The sequence below is a fragment of the Peromyscus eremicus genome, chromosome 1 (assembly GCF_949786415.1).
Source record: "Peromyscus eremicus chromosome 1, PerEre_H2_v1, whole genome shotgun sequence".
Classification (NCBI taxonomy): Eukaryota; Metazoa; Chordata; class Mammalia; order Rodentia; family Cricetidae; genus Peromyscus; species Peromyscus eremicus.
In genome coordinates this window covers 3672825-3691382 of record NC_081416.1, presented here as the reverse complement: position 1 = coordinate 3691382, position 18558 = coordinate 3672825, and the positions used below count along the sequence as shown (strand labels likewise).

The 18558-nt window shown below is 40.3% G+C and overlaps 1 protein-coding gene across 1 annotated transcript in view; it reads left to right on the top strand.

Annotated features, from left to right (window-relative positions):
- Positions 1-18558, top strand: part of Atrnl1 (attractin like 1) — a 582942-nt gene that overhangs the window by 200782 nt on the left and 363602 nt on the right. The window contains exon 25 of the mRNA XM_059256021.1: positions 7076-7137. Within this exon, the coding sequence (XP_059112004.1) occupies positions 7076-7137 (62 nt within the window). The remainder of the gene's footprint in view (positions 1-7075; positions 7138-18558) is intronic.

Here is an 18558-nt window from a genome sequence, read left to right as displayed (position 1 = left end):
TCCTTGACCCTTCTGGCCCCAAAGTTATTCTTCCCCCTTTTCCACAGAGTTCTTTGAGATCTCTACTTTGTGCTCTCTCTCCACCTAATGTTTGGTTGTGGCTTTCTGCATCTGATCCCATCTCTCACCCCACTGATAGATTGGGCTGATCTTGCTGGCTACGCAGGTTTCTCCTTCCTGGCTCACTGCTCCGTGTGCATCCTTTCTCAGTGGAAGAGGATGACCTGCCCCTCATAGAGGAGGGCCAATCTTCAGTCAAGGGTATATGAGTGGGGCTGTGCTCCCCTGTGAGAACTTCCAGTCAAGCTCTCAAGAATTTTAGTTTTTTTATTAAAATATTCAAACACCTGGTACCAGACCCTGAATGTGATAGGTTATTAGTGAAATAGTCAAATCGATACCTTATAAGTGGGCATCATGAACAGGATCTCCATCTATTTTCTGCTGTTATGACAAGTATTATAATCAGGGGAATATGTAAGGCAAATTTATTTTTTACAATTTTAGTGGTTTGGAATCCATTATCAAAGTATTGGCATGCCATAAAGACCTTTCAGTTGTGTTATATCCTGGTAGAACACATCATGTAACAAGAGGGAGAGAATAGGACCAGGACTCTCTGCCTCTTCTTATAAAGCCATCCATACCGTTTTAGGGCTCACTCTGTGGCACCAATTAGCCTGAATCCCCCATGTCCAAACGTTGTCAATGAATGAGTTTGAGGATTTACATTTCCAGCATATCAGCTTGGGGACGTATTCAACTCACAGGAGAAGGAATTCTGATTGACTTTAATGTCTCCTTGGCCTTGCATTTTAATTCTACTAAATCATCCCGATTTTCCCTTTAATTTACAAAATCAGTCTAGTGTTATTTCTTCAAGCTAGTCTGATGTCTGACAGTGGATTGCATGTGTAGTGGTTTCCACTGGCTGGCTGTCATAGAATTTTGTACAGAAAATCTCAGGTGAGAAAACATTTTGAACGATGGATACAGTAGTCTTGATGTGCTCTTGAGCAGCGAGTCTGCAATGCTGTAGCATCTGTTGCTTGCTGTGCACAAAAGTGCTGTGCTGACTCTCCATCTGCCATTAAGAGTCGTTATTTTAGAACTGAGAAAATGGGTTCTTGGGTGAGAGCACTGGTCCCATCAGTGTGAGGACTTGAGTTTGTTTTCTAGCACCCATGTACAGTTCTTCACTCTTATAATCCCAGTGCTGAGAGTTGAAGCAGGGTCAAAGACAAGAAGACTACTGGAGCCCTCTGGCCAACGCAGCTGTAAAAGATGCAGTGAGAGACACTACCTCGGGAATAAGGTAGAGAATGATAAAGGAGGATGCTCAGAGTCCATTGCCTCAGCCCTCAGAGTCATTCTCATAACAGATTTATTACTTTGGTATTATATTCCCCCTCCCTCCCTCCCTGTCTCCCTTCCTCCATCTCCCTCTCCCTCCCTCCCTCCCTCCCTCCATCTCTCCCTCCTTCCCTCCCTTCTTTCTATTATTATTAAAATTTCATACATGTATATAACGTATTTTGGCCAGTTTCATTCCTACTTTATTCCTCTCCAACTTTTGCCATGCCCCGTCTCTCCCCTTCACTTACCCAGTAAGTCCCTGTCTGAGTTACTGTTTTGTTACTGTGAAGAGAGGCCATGACCAGGGTAACCCTATAAAAGAGAACATTTAACTGAGGACCACTTACAGTTTCATAGGGTTAGCCCATGATCATCACGATAGGAAGCATGGCACCTTGCAAGCAGAAATGGGGTTGAGAACTTACATGCTGATCCACAGGCCGTAGGCAGAGAGGTAAAAGAGAGAGAGAGACACAGGGCCTGGTGTGGCCTCAAAGCCTACCCTAAGTGACACACCTCCTCTGACAATGTTACACCTCCCAGTCCTTCTAATCCTTCTCAAACAGTTCCACTTCCTGTTACAAGCTTCCAGATATGTGGGCCTATGGGGCCATTCTCATTCAAACCAACACAGTCTCCCTCCTACTTTCGTATCTTCTGTTCATTTGTGTTTTTGTTACCCAGCTACCTTAGTTAGAGTTGCTCCCTTGGGTTGAACATGGAGAACCAGACAGTGGTCACAGCACAGAAGGAAATGGGGGCTTCCTTCCACATCCCAGCCTTTAACTGCCTGCAACTCTTAGGGAGGAGGGGCCTCAAGAGTGTTCTTCCTCAGGTGGTTTCTATTTCCACTGCCATTTTTGACAGACACCCGATCCTTACCAGTTTGCCCTCCCTCACGTTCCTTATTATGAAAGGCAGACTGTCTTTAAAAACTCAATCTAGGTCTTCAATTAGAATTTTGATATTCAAATATATTATTGCAGTTTAATTGGTGAGAAATTCCAACTATCATTTTCTACAGTGTAGAAAACTGTTCATTTGGGAGAACTATAAGTAATTTGTTACCTCCCACTCTTGTTATCTTAGTTTGTCCTCCAGATACAAGCTGGAGTCAAAATAACATGTATATCTCTCAGAACAACTTAAAATTAATTTTCTAATTCGAAGATACATATAGAGACTGTAGTTAATTCAAGTTTTAGAATACTTGAATGCCCCACATCATGATTATAATTTTTAGAATCCTACCTAACAATTTTATTTATTCAAATGTTTTTGGGCAAGTGTTGAAAAATATAGATGTTTTTACATGTAACTTACTTTAAACCATGATTGCCTTCTGAAGTTTGTACTGCTGTTATCCACACAAGCCAGACCAACTACACACAATGTGGGCTTGAACCCAAGCGCTGTGCCCACCTAAGTTTATTGTGATAGTATTGGTTGTTCCTTTTATTATTTAGACACCTGTTCATTACAGGAGTGTCAAACCCTTTGTGTGTTACAGTGATGCTTAAAACGATGATGGAGGTGCAGGGACTTCCCCAAACGTGGTGGTTGGTGCTGTTGGTCGAGCACATTGTGGCTGGAAATGCACCTGTTAAATTGGCTCCATGGGTTTGCTGAGTAGCTTAAACAGATGAACTTTCAATGTAGTGGTTGTGTTGTCAATTTAGGATATAACAATACAATACAAGGTTAGTATGGACTGAGGAAATATAGACATACCACAGCCTGAACTTTCAAAATGTCATGAACCTAAGCAGTAATCAGCAACTAGAAGAATTTAAGAAATCTGTAATCCATTATTATTTAGAAAACTAGAGAATGTAAACTACATAGAGAAAATGAATTTTTCATAATTGAAACAGTTTTGTGGTAATGCTAGATTCAAGTAAAATTTAACTAAAACTCTATTTTCAAATGTAGAAAAACAAAATCAATGTAAAGCTTTTTTTCCTTCTTTTTATTATTAAGAAATTTTCTATTCATTTTATATACTAACCACAGATCCCCCTCTCCTCCCTCCTCCCGCCCCTGAGCCTTTCCCCCCAATCCACCCCCAATTCCCACCTCCTCCAAGGTAAGGCCTCCCATAGGGAGTCAGCAGAGCCTGGTACATTCAGTTGAGGCAGGTCCAAGCCCCTCCTCCTGCACCAAGGCTGTGTAAGCACTGGGCTCCCTAAAAGCCAGCTCATACACCAGGGACAAATCCTGATCCCACTGCCAAGGGCCTCTTAAGCAGGTCAAACTAAACAACTGTCTCACCTATGCAGAGGGCCTAGTCCAGTCCCATGGAGGCTCCACAGCTATTGGCCCACAGTTCATGAGTTCCCTCTAGTTTGGTTTGGTTGTCTCTGTACGTTTCCCCATCATGATCCTGATGCCCCTTTAATCTATGGGATGCTGCTAGCACAGTTTTCATATCCCTGACTTACCACATTTTTGAGTTAGAATAACTGGGTTTCAAAATAATGCCTTAATGTCAACTAGTTTCAGCAATGCAATATCCCCATGAATGCCAAAACACAGAACTACAGGAATTGAGCACAGACATAAACTGTGAGCCCAGTTTACCTGCAGAAGTAGGAGAGGAGCACCAGGGAAATCCCAGTGCTCCAGATGCTCTCTGGAACCATGCAGGTGCATTTCCCAGAGTGAGAGCAGAATGGCTTTGCCCAGCCCAGTAGCAGGTGAAAGGGAGGAGTCTTTGCACAGCTGTAAAGTGTGCTGAAACAATTGACAACCCAGAGCTAGAAAAGCAACTTAAACTCAGGACAGGCCCAACACTGGATGAGCTGCTAGACATGGAAATCAAACTTAGGCAGGGCAGGGTGAAGAGAGGCAAACAAGGGTGACCAGTTAAAGGGGGAGGACAGAGCCAGGAGAGTGCCACAGAGCATAGCATACTGCTCAGGAAAGGCACAGTCACCACTGTGTATTCAAAGGCTGCTCTTAAGGGTTCCCTTGTGCAGTGCCAGCTTTACTCTGACCACCTGGAAATGTCTGACATTTATTGACAAAAGACTTGGGTTTTCTTAATTGATGCGTAAGTAGAAATAACCAACAATATTACAGCAAGTTTTGATGGGCACAAAAATCTAATGCAAGTGGGTATAAATAATTTTTATATGGTTTTCCCACCCTGTATGGATCCATATAACAACAAAGTTGAGCAGGAAGTAATTGAGGTAAAGAAAACAAAGACAAGTGTGATAATATCCGTAATTTTAAGAACATTTGGCTAAATTATTTGCGGAAGGTTTTATAAGGTAGAGTTATGATGAAATGTGCTAAAACTTCTAAAATTTGAGTTGTGTTTATGCACTGACGTTTTCATGGAGGTTAGAAATGTCACTTTAGTTCAGCTTGCACATCAGGGTCAAGGGAGGTACAGGCTGTTGTTGCTTACACTTCCTGTGTAGTACTGGAGGAGGAGGAGCCAGCACAGGGAGAGTTTTCACAGGTCCCTTTTGTGTCTGATAACACAGTGGCTCAGAACACTCCCCTGGGGGTCTGTGAAATACCAAACATGTCCGTGATTTCAAAAGATACTGACACTCTTTTTCCATGTTGGCAAATTCCACTGCCCACTGAGATCCTAGGCAGTATTTATGTTTGTTCTCGAATGTTTGCTCTCTGTCTCCTATTTAAGACGTTTAAGCAGAGTGGGAGGCCGGGTCTGCGCAGTCCCCAGAGCCCTCCACATACTGGCTCTTGGTTCCGCTGCCTCTCTCATGGTGTCCTTGTGCCCTCTGAGGTCACCTTATAACCTACCTATCGGGCTGATTTTCTTTAGTCTGATTTCAGAGTTAACCTTTAGAAGATCACCAAGAGAGTTCTTAATCGCAATATCTAGAGTTTTCTTAACATTTCAGGCATTGAATATAATTTTTGATAAACTACATTTTTACCAGATTCTAACCTGGGATAAAGAACTTAAATTGTTTTTCTGTTTTTAAAAGTTGTTTTTTTTTTTTACCTCATCTTTTAAAATACTTTCTCCTCCACCTTATTATATTATATATTTTCTTAGTTTATGTATAAACTCTTTATAATTTATTTGCTTAGAAACGTGTTGGACATGAATGTTATATATTTAAGTTCACATGTGTAAGCCAGAAATCTAATTGCTTAATTGACTTCAGGTTTTAATTAATTAGTCCATTAATTTTAAAATATCAAATCGGTGCTGGGAATGCAGCCACAGCTAGTGGTAATGCATTCACCTGTAGTGCTCACAGGTGCTCACAGACTTTCACTCACAGCATGTGTACACACACACATATATGCACATTTGTGGGCACATGCATATACGCACACTCACACACACATATGTATGTATGTATATACACACACATATATGTATGTATATATATACACATACATATGCACATTTGTCAGCACATACATATATGCACAAACTTGCACAGGCATGTACAAACACATGCACGCACACACATATATGCAACCACACGCCCCCTTACACATGGACACATACACACAGAATCAACAAACAGACAAACTCACTTGCTATTTCTTGCCCAGTGAGGCCACATGGAAATCTGGGACAGGTTTAGGGCGCGTCTATGTATTTCTTAACTCAGAATCCCTGTCCCTCTCTGTCATTCATCTGTTGTCTGAATTGTTATGTATTTTCCTCAGTCTCATAGCTGTAAAATATAAAACTCATCACTATTAATTTATTTTGATATGTCCTTTTAAAGAGTGTATTGAAAGAGCACTAAAAAGAAACAAGCTAGCCATAACCATATCTTAATAATTTAGCTTCTGCTATGTACAGATGTTCATTGTTGTTGATGATTTCATGTATGATATAAAAGGTCAATATTTGTTACATCAAATCTAATCTGTGCCTAATGTTATAGACATAATTTATTATATTTTTATTTCTGTCTTAGTTTTCCTCTGATGCTCTGGTGAAGATGTTTCCTTCATTGGCATTCAGTACAGGGAAACTAAGACACATAGCTCTACAGTTCCCTAAAATGTATGATATGCGGTTACTGTGAGAGGTCTTAGTCCTAATGCATTACGCTCAGCCACTATGCTGTTCCCTCATGGTATATAATAGTTCCTAAAGAAAGATGCTTTAGTACGGGGCCTATGGCATTCACTGGAGTGGAGGCAAATTTGCATACTTTGCTAGGTTCACATTGCGAGGTTTATTTCTTATTAATGTGGAATTTTAAAATGAAGTAGCATATTTCTTTTAATGTGCAGAATAAAATGTATGAGTGTGTGTATTCCACTTTGTGCACAAAGATCTATGGGGGAAGCAAATTTTCCTAGTGTCTTATAATGATTACAGTTGAGTTTCTTTCAAACAAGTAATTATCAACTGTGTTAATTGGAAACATGATCATTCCTAGATAAACTCGACTGCAAGTTTCCGTTAGACACATTTAATACATTACAGTATTTCACATGGAACTCAGCTCACGTTTCTCATTTAATGTTATAATAGGTCTTAAGTGCTTAATATCATAATCTATATAATGATTATCATTAATAATCTAATATTTTGGTATTCTAGGTAAAGTTTCCATGTACATATTTTATTTATAGTATGGTAATTCCAACTGTTTTGCTGAGTTAGAAATATCGTGTTTATAAATGCTGTGAAATATCACCCCAGGTTTTGAAGAAGTTAGGTTTCATAAATTTCAGACTTTCTTGTATTTTGATTTTTCAGATTGCGTTTTCGCAGCACAACACGATCATGGATCTTGTGCAATTCTTTGTCACCTTCTTCAGGTAACTGGATTTAGCTGACTTTTAACTCGTTAATCCTGTGTGTGTGTTCATGTGTGTGTGTGCGCACATGTGTGTGTGCATGTGTGTGTGCGCACATATGTGTGTGCATGTGTGTGCGCACATATGTGTATGCATGTGTGTGTGCGCACATATGTGTGTGCATGTGTGTGCATGTGTGTGCATGTGTGTGTGCACACATGTGTGGGTGCATGTGTGTGTGAGTGCGTGAGTGTGTGCATGTGTATGTTTGGGTATATATATCCTGTCTGTCACATCATTTGTCAGTTATGTATCTTATTCCATTTCTTGAATGCGTATTATGTATGTCCTATAGAGCAGATGGATTATACTTGTAATTTAGTTGTGTAAAATCTCTTATACTGCTTTGCAGCCAGTGGATTCAGTAGAAAGACAATCAGTTTGCAGTTTCCTTTCACATAAATAATTAAAACTACTCTAATTAATGAAATCAATAACACACATACCTCATGGATTAGTTAAATCTTCTAGAATTGAATCAATTCAATTCTTTATTGACCAATTATCATGTATGCTTTCTGATGTGCTAAATGTGTGGTGAATAAGAAAACATGTGGTGGTGTTGCACGCCTTTAATCCCAGCACTCAGGAGTCAGAGCCAGGTGGATCTTTGTGAGTTCGAGGCCAGCCTTCAAGGAGTTTCTAACCTAGAAGTACTATAAATGCCTTTGAACAGAGTCTGGTCCCCAGATCATTAGTATGTTACATATTAACCTGAGTTCTTAAGATCAAAGGAATTCCAAACGTAAACAACTTTAGTAAATGCTGTGTATTATGGACATCTGTGGGTTGATTTTTTTAATTGACATTACTTTTTCAGTAGCTGATTGACGTGCCTTTCTTAGAGAGGGGAAGGTGTTCTTAGTTTCCAGAAGCATGCAGACCTGCAGGGAATCTCGTTTTCATTCTCATGGTGGTAAATGGAGAGACACTGGGCTTGGGGAAGATACTGTAATGTCCTTGCATCTAAGCAATGTGTTTGCTGTGGAGCCAAGAGCCATATGGAAATTCATGGCAGTGGCAGTGATCCAGGAAAACATCTGTGGAGGAATTGAATCTGTGAACCCGATTTTTCCAGTTCTTGAGCCAGCTCATGCCTGAGTACATTTAATAACTAGAAGCATCTCTGGAGATGGTACTCTCTGTTATCCACTAACTGATTGTTCTTTGTCACTGAGCTGCAGTCTGTCTACGACAGTCTCTCTTGATTCATCTCTAGGGCCATACGTACCATGTCTGATCTCTCATCTCCACCTGCCAGTCAGGGTTTTCATTCTTTTCTTCACTTTTCACCTTCTCTGTTCCTCTACCTGCAAAGTCTTTGTCATGTCGGTCACTTTGCTTTGAAAACCAGCATGTCTGCCTATCTGTACAGCAATACTTAACGTTTTAACACTTAGTACCATCCGCATATTACCGTCACAGGTGCAAAAATCCATTCATACTTTAAACATTTTTCTGAAAGGTAAAACTTGGAGAAGCATCTTAAATTATTTATGTTTTATGATTTTGTTCCTTAGAATAAAATGAATTTTAAGGATAGAAACAGTGTATTTTTGGAAAACACTAGAAGTTACAATTGAACGAACATTATTTAATGCATTAAAATTAAAACACTTGATGCAAAATAGTATGGATCAAGATATACTAGAAAGTTTAGTTATGTGTGAAAATTCACAGGTGAATGAATGTACATGTAAATTCTTTGAATATTTAAGTTTTGGAGCATCTGAATTTGTGTACATATATTTAAATTCAATAGCTCTTTCATTAAGCAAAAGAAAGCTAGTTTAATGCATACCATATATCAGAGGTGACTCCTTTTATTAGGTTGCCATTATAGACAAAGTGAATTAAAATATTCTAATCTTTGTGTGATCAAATATGTTTGATGGGCTCTTTGTCATTTAAATTTCTTCTAGTAGTGAAATGTAAATGAGATAATTTAAAACATTCTCATTGTTAGGAAAATGCATAGGCAGAATATTTTGAAGTTCATTAACTTTTTTTTTAGAAGGCTGCCACTAAATTTGAGACAAGTTAATGCTTATGGACATCCCTTGTCAGGCTAGCCTGCCTCTTAATGTTCTGGGTCAGCCTGTGAAAGGATGAGCCAGCTTCAGATTAGTTAGCATTCTAGGCCACTTCTCAAACACTGGATCATGAGTTTTTACCTCCTTATTCTGCAGACTTCTGGTGGTAAACACAATTGGGTCAGAACCAGGGAAATCATTTATAGATATGGCCTGGCTCTGATCTTAGCTCTTTGTGCTGTCTTAAGAAGGTCACCCAGCTCCTTTGAATCTCATTTTTTTCATATTTATAGGATCTACAAATTTTTCTTATTGCTGGTGGGGAATGTGATAAAATATTTTAGTAAATGGTTATAGAAATAAATAGTAGTGTCCATCTTCAAAAGACAGAAATATACCTAAGTCATTAATAAACACAATCCTTGGCATGACCCAGAAGTATTTGACATGATTCTAAACTAACAGAGAAATCAGAGCAAGGACAAGAGCATTGTGAAGGATGGCCACAGTACACGCTCAGATGATAGTTATGTTAATGCAAATGAGACCTGGGCTCTGGACCTCCCTAGGTAGAATCTATGAGCAAATGCTTATTGTATTGGAAATTGGCTCTGGAATTTTCTCCCTGGTTTCTTTGTGGAAGGGAATTGATGTTTATGCCCTGTTCGCCCTTATAAATCAGTGTATTTAATATGGTGGTAATAAACTGGTGCCAGTGCAGTTTATAGTGATTTCCACCAGCATTCCACACGTTTTCCTCAGTGAGACACTACTGACAAAAGCAGTTCTGTCTGTAGCTTCACACTGACCCCTAACGGCCGTGTGAACCCGAGCTAGCCTGCCCTTCAGTGAGCTTGCTGCCTGCCAGTCCGCCTCTTTCCAGGAGTCTCCAGGTGTGAATAGCCCTCAGGACTGTGGGCCTCACTCCACGGCTCACTGTGGTGTGCCTCAGCTCATGTCCTACTCCACTCTCACTCCCGATCCAGTTATTGGTTTCGTTTCCTGTTACCAGGCCCGACTTCACTTTATTCTGTAGCTTGAGTTTTCCTGCCTGGCTCACGGTCAGGGCAAATCTCTCTCACCCGCCAGTCCCACAGCCACTCAGACCCAAACAAGTAAACACGGAGACTTATATTGCTTACAAACTGTATGGCCATGGCAGGCTTCTTGCTAACTGTTCTTACAGCTTAAATTAATCCATTTCCATTAATCTATACCTTGCCACATGGCTTGGGATCTTCACATGCTGGTTGTCATGGTGGCGGCTGGCAGTGTCTCTCTCTCAGCCTTCCACTTCCCAGAATTCTTCTCCTTGTCCCACCTATACTTCCTGCCTAGCCAATGGCCAATCAGTGATTTATTTACTGACCAATCAGCAACACACTTGACATACAGACCATCCCACAGCATTATTCTGTGCCTGTGTGGGTGCAAGGCGTGTTACTTTTCTTCCCCATTGTCTGTTTATGTGCGTTCACTTGAGAGTACTCATTTCATGTCAGGTTATGTGCAGTCAGATTCATTTTCTGGGCCTGGCCTATGCTCTCTTGTAATTTCCAACTTTGTTCTCAAACCCGGAGGACTCTGTCAGCGGGCCACAGCTTTGTAGCCAGCTTTCTTCTTACCCAGACTGCCCTGCCCTTGCATCATCCACATGCTGTTTTAAGGGCTTCTTTCCCTAGCATATTTCCGTTGAGATTTGCCCAAATTGTTTGTGTCACTAACCTGTTACGTTCATTGTTGGATTAGGATTTTGTTTATGGACATATCACAGTTTGTCCCCACAGAGACAGAGGTTATCCTTTCTGCAATTATGAATAAAGTGTCAGGGAACAAAATACTTTCTTTATGTTTTCTGTGGACACAAGTTTTTATTTCTCTAGGGTAGCTTCTTAGAAGTACAATTGCAGGTCAAAGGTTACAAGTACATTCATCGTCACTGTATTTGCTGTCATTTTAGAGTGACAGTATCTGTTTGTATTGAATTGCAAAGCAAGAGAGCTCCAGGTGTTTCACATCTTTACCAGGGCTTGGCCTTGACGCACACAGACACACAGACACAGACAGACACAGACACACACACACACACAGAGCATGTATATGATAGGTATATGATACACACATACACACACACAGAGCATGTATATGATAGGTATATGATACACACACACACACACACACACACAGTGTGGATATGATGGATATGATCACATCAAGTGATTTCATTCACCATTCTCTAATAGACGATGCTGTATCAACCACTGGTAATTTCTCCTGTTTTTATTGGACGTCCTTTCATCTCCTTTGAGGAAGTGGTTTTCAAATGTTTTGTCCATCTTCTGTTCATTTGCTTTCATTTTCTTAATGTTGAATTTTTAACATGCATTATATATCTGAAGTATAACTCCTTGCCACATATATTATCTGCAGAGATTTCAGTCTTTGCATTGCCTTTTATTCTCTTAATAGTACCTTTCATAGATTTAGAAAGCCTTAATTTTTATAAAATTCAAAATAAATTTTTTAAATTATGTTTTTAGTGTTAGAACAAAAGACTCTTTCCAAATCAAGCTTTCTAAGGGTTTTGTATTTTTATTTTGTATATTTAGGGTTATGTTCCTTGTCAGCCTTTTTTGTTGTTTTTGATTGAAATTTAGCTAAAGTTCATTATTTTATATGTATCTTTCAAATTATTGTAGCTTGACTTGTTGAAAAGACTGGTCTTTCAACATACATGAAGTTCTACTCTTAGGAAACCTCTCTGAGTAACCCCACCCACCATCACCAAACTTCAGTGTAAAAATTTGTTAAGTCACCTTGATGGCTGTGAATTATACTATGTGAGGTCAGCAGGCAGAGCCGAGAGGAAGAACAGACTTTGAAATATGGCTGAGTTGATTGGAAGGTTACCAGTTTTCCCTGTAGTCTCCCCTGGCCTAAACATAGTGAAGCCTCAACAGGAACATGATTACTATCATCCATAATGTGATAGTGTTTGCCATCAACCTGCACATGACCACGGTTACCATCGTCCAACACATGATAGTGGTTACTATCACCTAGTACATGACTGTTGTTACCATTGCCCAACACATGACCATGGTTACCATCACCCAGCACATGACAGTGGTTACTATCACCCAACACATGACAGTGGTTACCATTACCCAGCACATGACAGTGGTTACCATCACCCAGCTCATGGCAGTTGGTTTCCATCACCCAGCCTGGGAACATTCCCCAGTTCTCATTTCTGGAAGGGAAATACTTAAAGGTCAGACAGAGTCATTGGGGACATCCTCTCCATTTTTTATTTAATTTATTTTTTACCCTTTGAGATTAAAATGTAATTACAGCATTCCCCCGCTTCCCCCCCATACCCTCTCATGTATGCTTCTTACTCTCTTTCAAGTTCATAGCCTCCTTTTTCATTAATTGTTACTTGTATATTTGTATATGAATGTACATGTGCTAAATATAGCCTGCTCAGACTATATAATGTTACTTGTATGTATGTTTTCAGGGCCAACCATTTGCTCTTGGATAGCCAAGTGGTGTGCTCTTTCTGTGGTAGACTATTTCTCTCGCTCTCAGTATTGACTGTGGTTTGTGACTGCTGGGGACAGTGAGGTGCCTCTGTGAGTAAAGGTGCTTGCCACCAGGTCTTATGACTAGAATTCTGTTCCCAGGCTTCTCTTGAAAGAAGGAAAAATGCAACTCCTTCAAATTCTCATCTAACCTCCACATGTGAACTGGGGCATGTGGACAGGCGGGGACACACACACACACACACACACACACACACACACACACACAATTTCTATAAGATCACTTTCACTAGTGATTCTGTGTTTAAGACACTTTTGGAGGATTATTTCTTTGGTATGAGAAGGTCATTTGAGGCATGTTGCGTCTTCTTCCCTCACTATAGACAGCCATGCTGCCTGAGTTCATAGCCTCCTCTGGGTTAGAACTGTCTGTCTTTGGGGCCAGTTACTTTGGATAAAGCTGTGTGTAAAGCTGCTGGGTCTGTAACACGAAGCCTCCAAATCTCAGTGTCAATTAATAATGCTCAGTGGTGGATGGAGTCCATCGGGTCTAACACAGACCCAGAACCAGATAATTGCATTAACCATACAGCTCAGGCACTGTGAAGGTATTTATGACTTCTGACAAACAAAGATCAAAATATCTGCAAACCCTCCAAAACAAAAAAGATTTATCAGAGAGAGAGAGAGAGAGAGAGAGAGAGAGAGAGAGAGAGAGAGAGAGAGAGAGAGAGAACGAATATATATGTATGTTGTCTTCCCATCTGTCTGTCTGTCTGTCCCTGTGTCTCACTCAGATGACCATCTGACACCAGAAGAGGGAATGTGATCCAGTATCTAGAACTGGAGTTTTAGGCAATTATAACCCCCTTGATATTGGTGCTAAGAACTGAATACCCATCCTCTGCAAACGCCACAGATGCTCTTCATCACTGAGCTGTCTTTCCAGGCTCCTCCCAGTTTTTAATCTTCCCCACAGTTCCTTCATCCTGGTAATCACATAGCAACACTGCTAGTGAGTGACAAGTGGTTGAGAATAGGTAGCTGGAAGAGCAGAGTTCAAAGGGGGGTGCAGTTAGGCTCAGTGTGAGGTTATAGAGGACCATGTGATGCTCATTGCAGTCTTTCTGTTCTCCCTTAGCAGAACATGGTGTGATTATGAACATGAATAGTGCTGGTCAGATATAGAAAAGTAGAGCCTAGGGAGCCATAAAGAGCTGGGAGATAACACAGAGAAGAGCCATCCTGCCCAGTTGTCTCAGAACTAGGATGAACTCTTGAGTTTCACCTAGGCAAGTCTGATTATAGTTAGGAGAGCAGAGGGTTTGGGAACTCAGCTCTGGGTCAGACTGACTAGGGACAGTCCCCTTGCCCTCCATGAAACATTCAGGGGCACTGTCCACACAGCCCATGAGTAGCTGAAACAAAGAATATTAATATTATCTACAGGGCATACACAAATCCTGTGAAGTCAGTATATCAGAAGAAAGATGACTTCGAGGGAACTAACAGGAACTTACAGGGTGGCTCTGATTGAAGTGACCATTGTTAACTTTTATTGCCATGTGCAGGACTGTCAGTGTTGACTGCTTTATCATCAGGTGCCAGGTCTGTTTCCTATGGATGAGAAAAAATGACAACTGACCACTGTCTCATCTAAACATACAAATAAGTTTTAAGAGGCAGTAAAATCAATAAAGATTCTGCCATCCAGGAATCCTTTATAGTCTTAAAGTGGGAAACTTTTCTTAAATGGCACATGGAAGTGCTACAAAAGTTATGTCAGTGTTTATCAGAAGACTCTTATCATGAAACTTCAAGTCACATCATGACGTGTCATAGTTGTCTCTCATGTAAAGGGAAGGTCTTTGGATGTGATACATGACTCCTAATTCAATTTAAGTCTGAAAATAGACCATCCCCTCTATAATAAATAGCATGAGACTGAATGTATGCTTCCTGAAAGGTTATATCCAATAGATAATAGAAATATGTTGAAGGACTTTGAATTAAAACCACAGTATTGGGAGTGAGTAGAAAAGACAAATGATGCTCTGTGCTGCGGAGGACATGAAGCCAGAAATCCTCCAGGCACTGGAAAAGGTGTTGCATCACCGTGGAAACACTCAATCATTGCATTCTGATGCTATAGCCAAGTATGCTGTCTAAATTACCTCAAACAAACACACATATTTAAGGAAGTATCTCTTACATAGCCTCAACTGGAAATATCCCAAAGGCTCAAAAAGAGTAGACTGGAAAAATAAGACCATGCTATGTAATAATGTAGAAACATGAAAAAGAACAAAGTAATGTTAAAAGAGCAATATGGACAGCAGAATGTTGTATGAAAGAAACTGAAGTAAGCAAAAAAATTAAACATTATAGGATTCCATTTGTATAAAGTTCAGAAATGGGAAACTAAGCTTTGATATTAAATCAGAATGGTTTGAACAGGTGAGAATGGGTGGTGGTTACGTGAGCATATTGTCTGGTAGTCTGATAGCTGTGTGCATTTTGTTTCTCTTCCTAGGTTACAGAACATTGGTTTACAGAAGAGCATGCACTTGTTTAAAAATAGCGAAGGAATTCTTTATCAAAAGCTTTTATCCAATTGCCTGGTTTCAAATGATGTCATTCTAAACCGACCCAGTATGGAAGAAACACCATGTACATTGATCTGTGTCACAAATTTAAATTATTAGATAGTACCCAGATTAATTGCAATCATGGTACATCAAGGAATACTGTCCTTCAGTGTTAGCCTTCCGTGTCCCCAGCCAGTCGAGGCTTTAGAATACTCACTTTTCCAAAATGCTCTGTAGGTGTGTAATCTCTAGCTGTATTTCTTCATGAACTTTAAAAAAGTGATACGTTTACTGTATTTTATGTATAACAGCCGTTTGATTTGAATGAGATTGATCCCTCATCAGCTTCATGGTAGACTAAAGCTATTTAGTACATCTTTGATGCTTGATTAGGAGTGGGTACACCTACCAAAGTGTGGGAGAAGGTGCTATGGCATTGAAATTTGTTCTTAAAAGCTAAAAAAAAAAAGTCTGAGAAACAAGTTGATTTACAGCAAAATGTATATTCCAGACATTCCTATCATCTGTCCGTCTATGTATATCCTAGATCAGAACATTTGGACTCCATCTACCTTGAATCACAACAGTCTAGGTGTCTTGAAGGGTGGAGATGTATTGACTCATAGATTTGAAAGCTCAACAGATGATGGCAGCACTTGGGTTTCCGATGAGGACCTTGAGTGAGAGGGCAAATGGTTTCTTGTTCTTAACTTCTTGGCTTTTCTTCCATGTTATGTGAGGCAAGGAGGGTGTGTGACTTCTCTGTTCTTTTCTTTTCTTTTTTTTTTTTTTTTTTTTTTTGGGTTTTCAAGACAGGGTTTCTCTGTGTAGCTTTGCGCCTTTTCCTGGAACTCACTTGGTAGCCCAGGCTGGCCTCGAACTCACAGAGATCCGCCTGGCTCTGCCTCCTGAGTGCTGGGATTAAAGGCGTGCGCCACCACCGCCCGGCTCTGTTCTTTTCTTATGATAGCACTGTATTAACTAGTTTCTGTGAACTTTATGCAAACCTAGACATAGCTGGGAAGAGGGAATCTCACTTGAGGATTTGCCTTCTTCAGATTGGCTAATGGCCACCTCTTTGAAGCATTGTCTTAATGCTAACTGATGCAGGAGGGCCCAGATCACCTTGAGTGCTTCACCCCTAGGCAGGTAGACCTGGGTTGTGTATGAAAGGTAGCCAAGCAGGCTGCAGGTTGTGCTCCTCCATGGTCTCTGCTTTAGATCCCACCTCAAGGTTTCTGCCTTGGCTTCCCTGGGTGTTGGCCTGTAACCTGTAGGCCATTTAACCCTTTCTTCCCCAGGTTACCTTTGGGGAAGAAAAGCAACAAAAAGCAGACTGGGACAGACACTGATCTTACCGTGTTGGGGGCCTGCTTTATGGAAATAGTTAAACTTAAGTCCCTTCTTTAGGGTTTTGACATTAAATGTCCCCTCAACCCCGGTAGGGTGGCAGTGACAGACCCAGTCATGATTGCCCCCAGTTTCGCACTGCCAAATCAATGAGTTTATCTGGGCTTGCTTCCAGGAGCATGGAGACTACTGAAGACAACTCTCCCCAATGCCATTAACCACTTGCATGAGCTCGGTTGGTGCCAGGTTTCATGAGCCCCTTTCCCCAAGCAGCTGTGAGCTGCCTTAGAACCTTGGTGAAGGACACTGCCCCATGAGCTCCTCTCTGCCTCAGTGAGGGGAGACTTAACGGGACGAATCTTATGGCTATATACGTAAGTTCACACTGGGGAGTATGTTTAAGACCCATGTTTTTATACCAATTTCAGTTAGGTTTTCTATTACTTGTATTTGAAATTATCTTACTGGTAGAGTATCCTAAGTGTACAAGGTAATTACTCCTATTGAAAATGCTTGAGACCCCCCCACCCCACCCCATTTTGAAATGTTTTCGTATGTAATGAGATAGCTTGGTTATGGAATCCACATCTAAACAAAACAATTGTATGTTTTGTATATACCTTATATACATAGGCTGGAGGTAATTTTATGCAATGTTTTTAGTGACCCTGTTTTCTCTACACTGTGTTAGGTCAGCTGTAAAATCTACCACTTGTTGGAGCAGGTCAGCACTTTACATGCTGGGGTTTTGGAGCATTCACATTTCGGATCAGGCTTGCTCTGCCTGCGGTCACCCTGCGGTCACAAGCTAGTGTGCTGTGCAATTTTTACAATCAACGTAATGTTTCTCCCTATAGTTCACATGGCTTTATTTACTCTTCAACTCTTAGCAGATGGACAAATTGACAAACCCAAATTCTTTGTAATTTTCTGGACATTACTGTTTTTGAATTGGTTTATTTTTGTTAACATTTCATTGGTGAGAATAGAATCTTCGTGTATTAGGGAATTGACAAGTCATTGGAAGGTGTGTTTTGGGATATCAGTTATTAAGAGAAGTTAGTTTAAAAATACAATAAAGTCTTGTATCTTAACACTGTACTAGTTTCCAAGGCTTTACAGTAAAATACAAGAAGAATATATGCAAACTAATTTTAAATATTTAATATTTATTGCTTATGTTCAGTTAAACTGTAATCTATAAAATGTTGGGAAGATTATTTCTCTTTTGTTGCATCAGAGGTTTTTTGTTTGTTTGTTTTGGCTCTGGCTGCTGGTTGCAGTACAGGCTCATGACATACTGTGACCTGTGCTCTGCTCTAAGTCAGTGGTTCTCAACCAGTGGGTCAGGACCCCCACAGGGTTTGCATATCAGATATCCTTCATGTAAGATATTTACATTATGATTCATAGAAGTAGCACAATGAACTAGAAGTTAATGAACTAGCAATGAAAATATTTTAATGGTTGGAGGTCACCACAACACGAGGAAAGGAAGATTGAGAACCACTGATCTACATGATATTGCTGAATGCTCCATGTTTTTGTATTAGGAATTCTGTAATAAATGATCGCTTTATAAAGGCTATGATCAAATTATTGCAGTATCTCTTCCTAAGTGTCTAAGTTTTTCACCTCATCTCTAGTTTGTGTGCTTCTTTTATTATTATTTTTGTTACTACATTCATTACATAGATTTGTTGAATCCCTGAAAACTCTGGTACTGTTATCAGACCACATAATTTTCTCTCTTCTCTTCCCCTATGTTGTCCACCCTCCTCTTCTTCCTTTCCCTCCACTTACCCCTCCCTCTGTCTCCCCCTTCCCCACTCTGGTCCCTGTCCCTCTCCTTCTTTCTTTGCT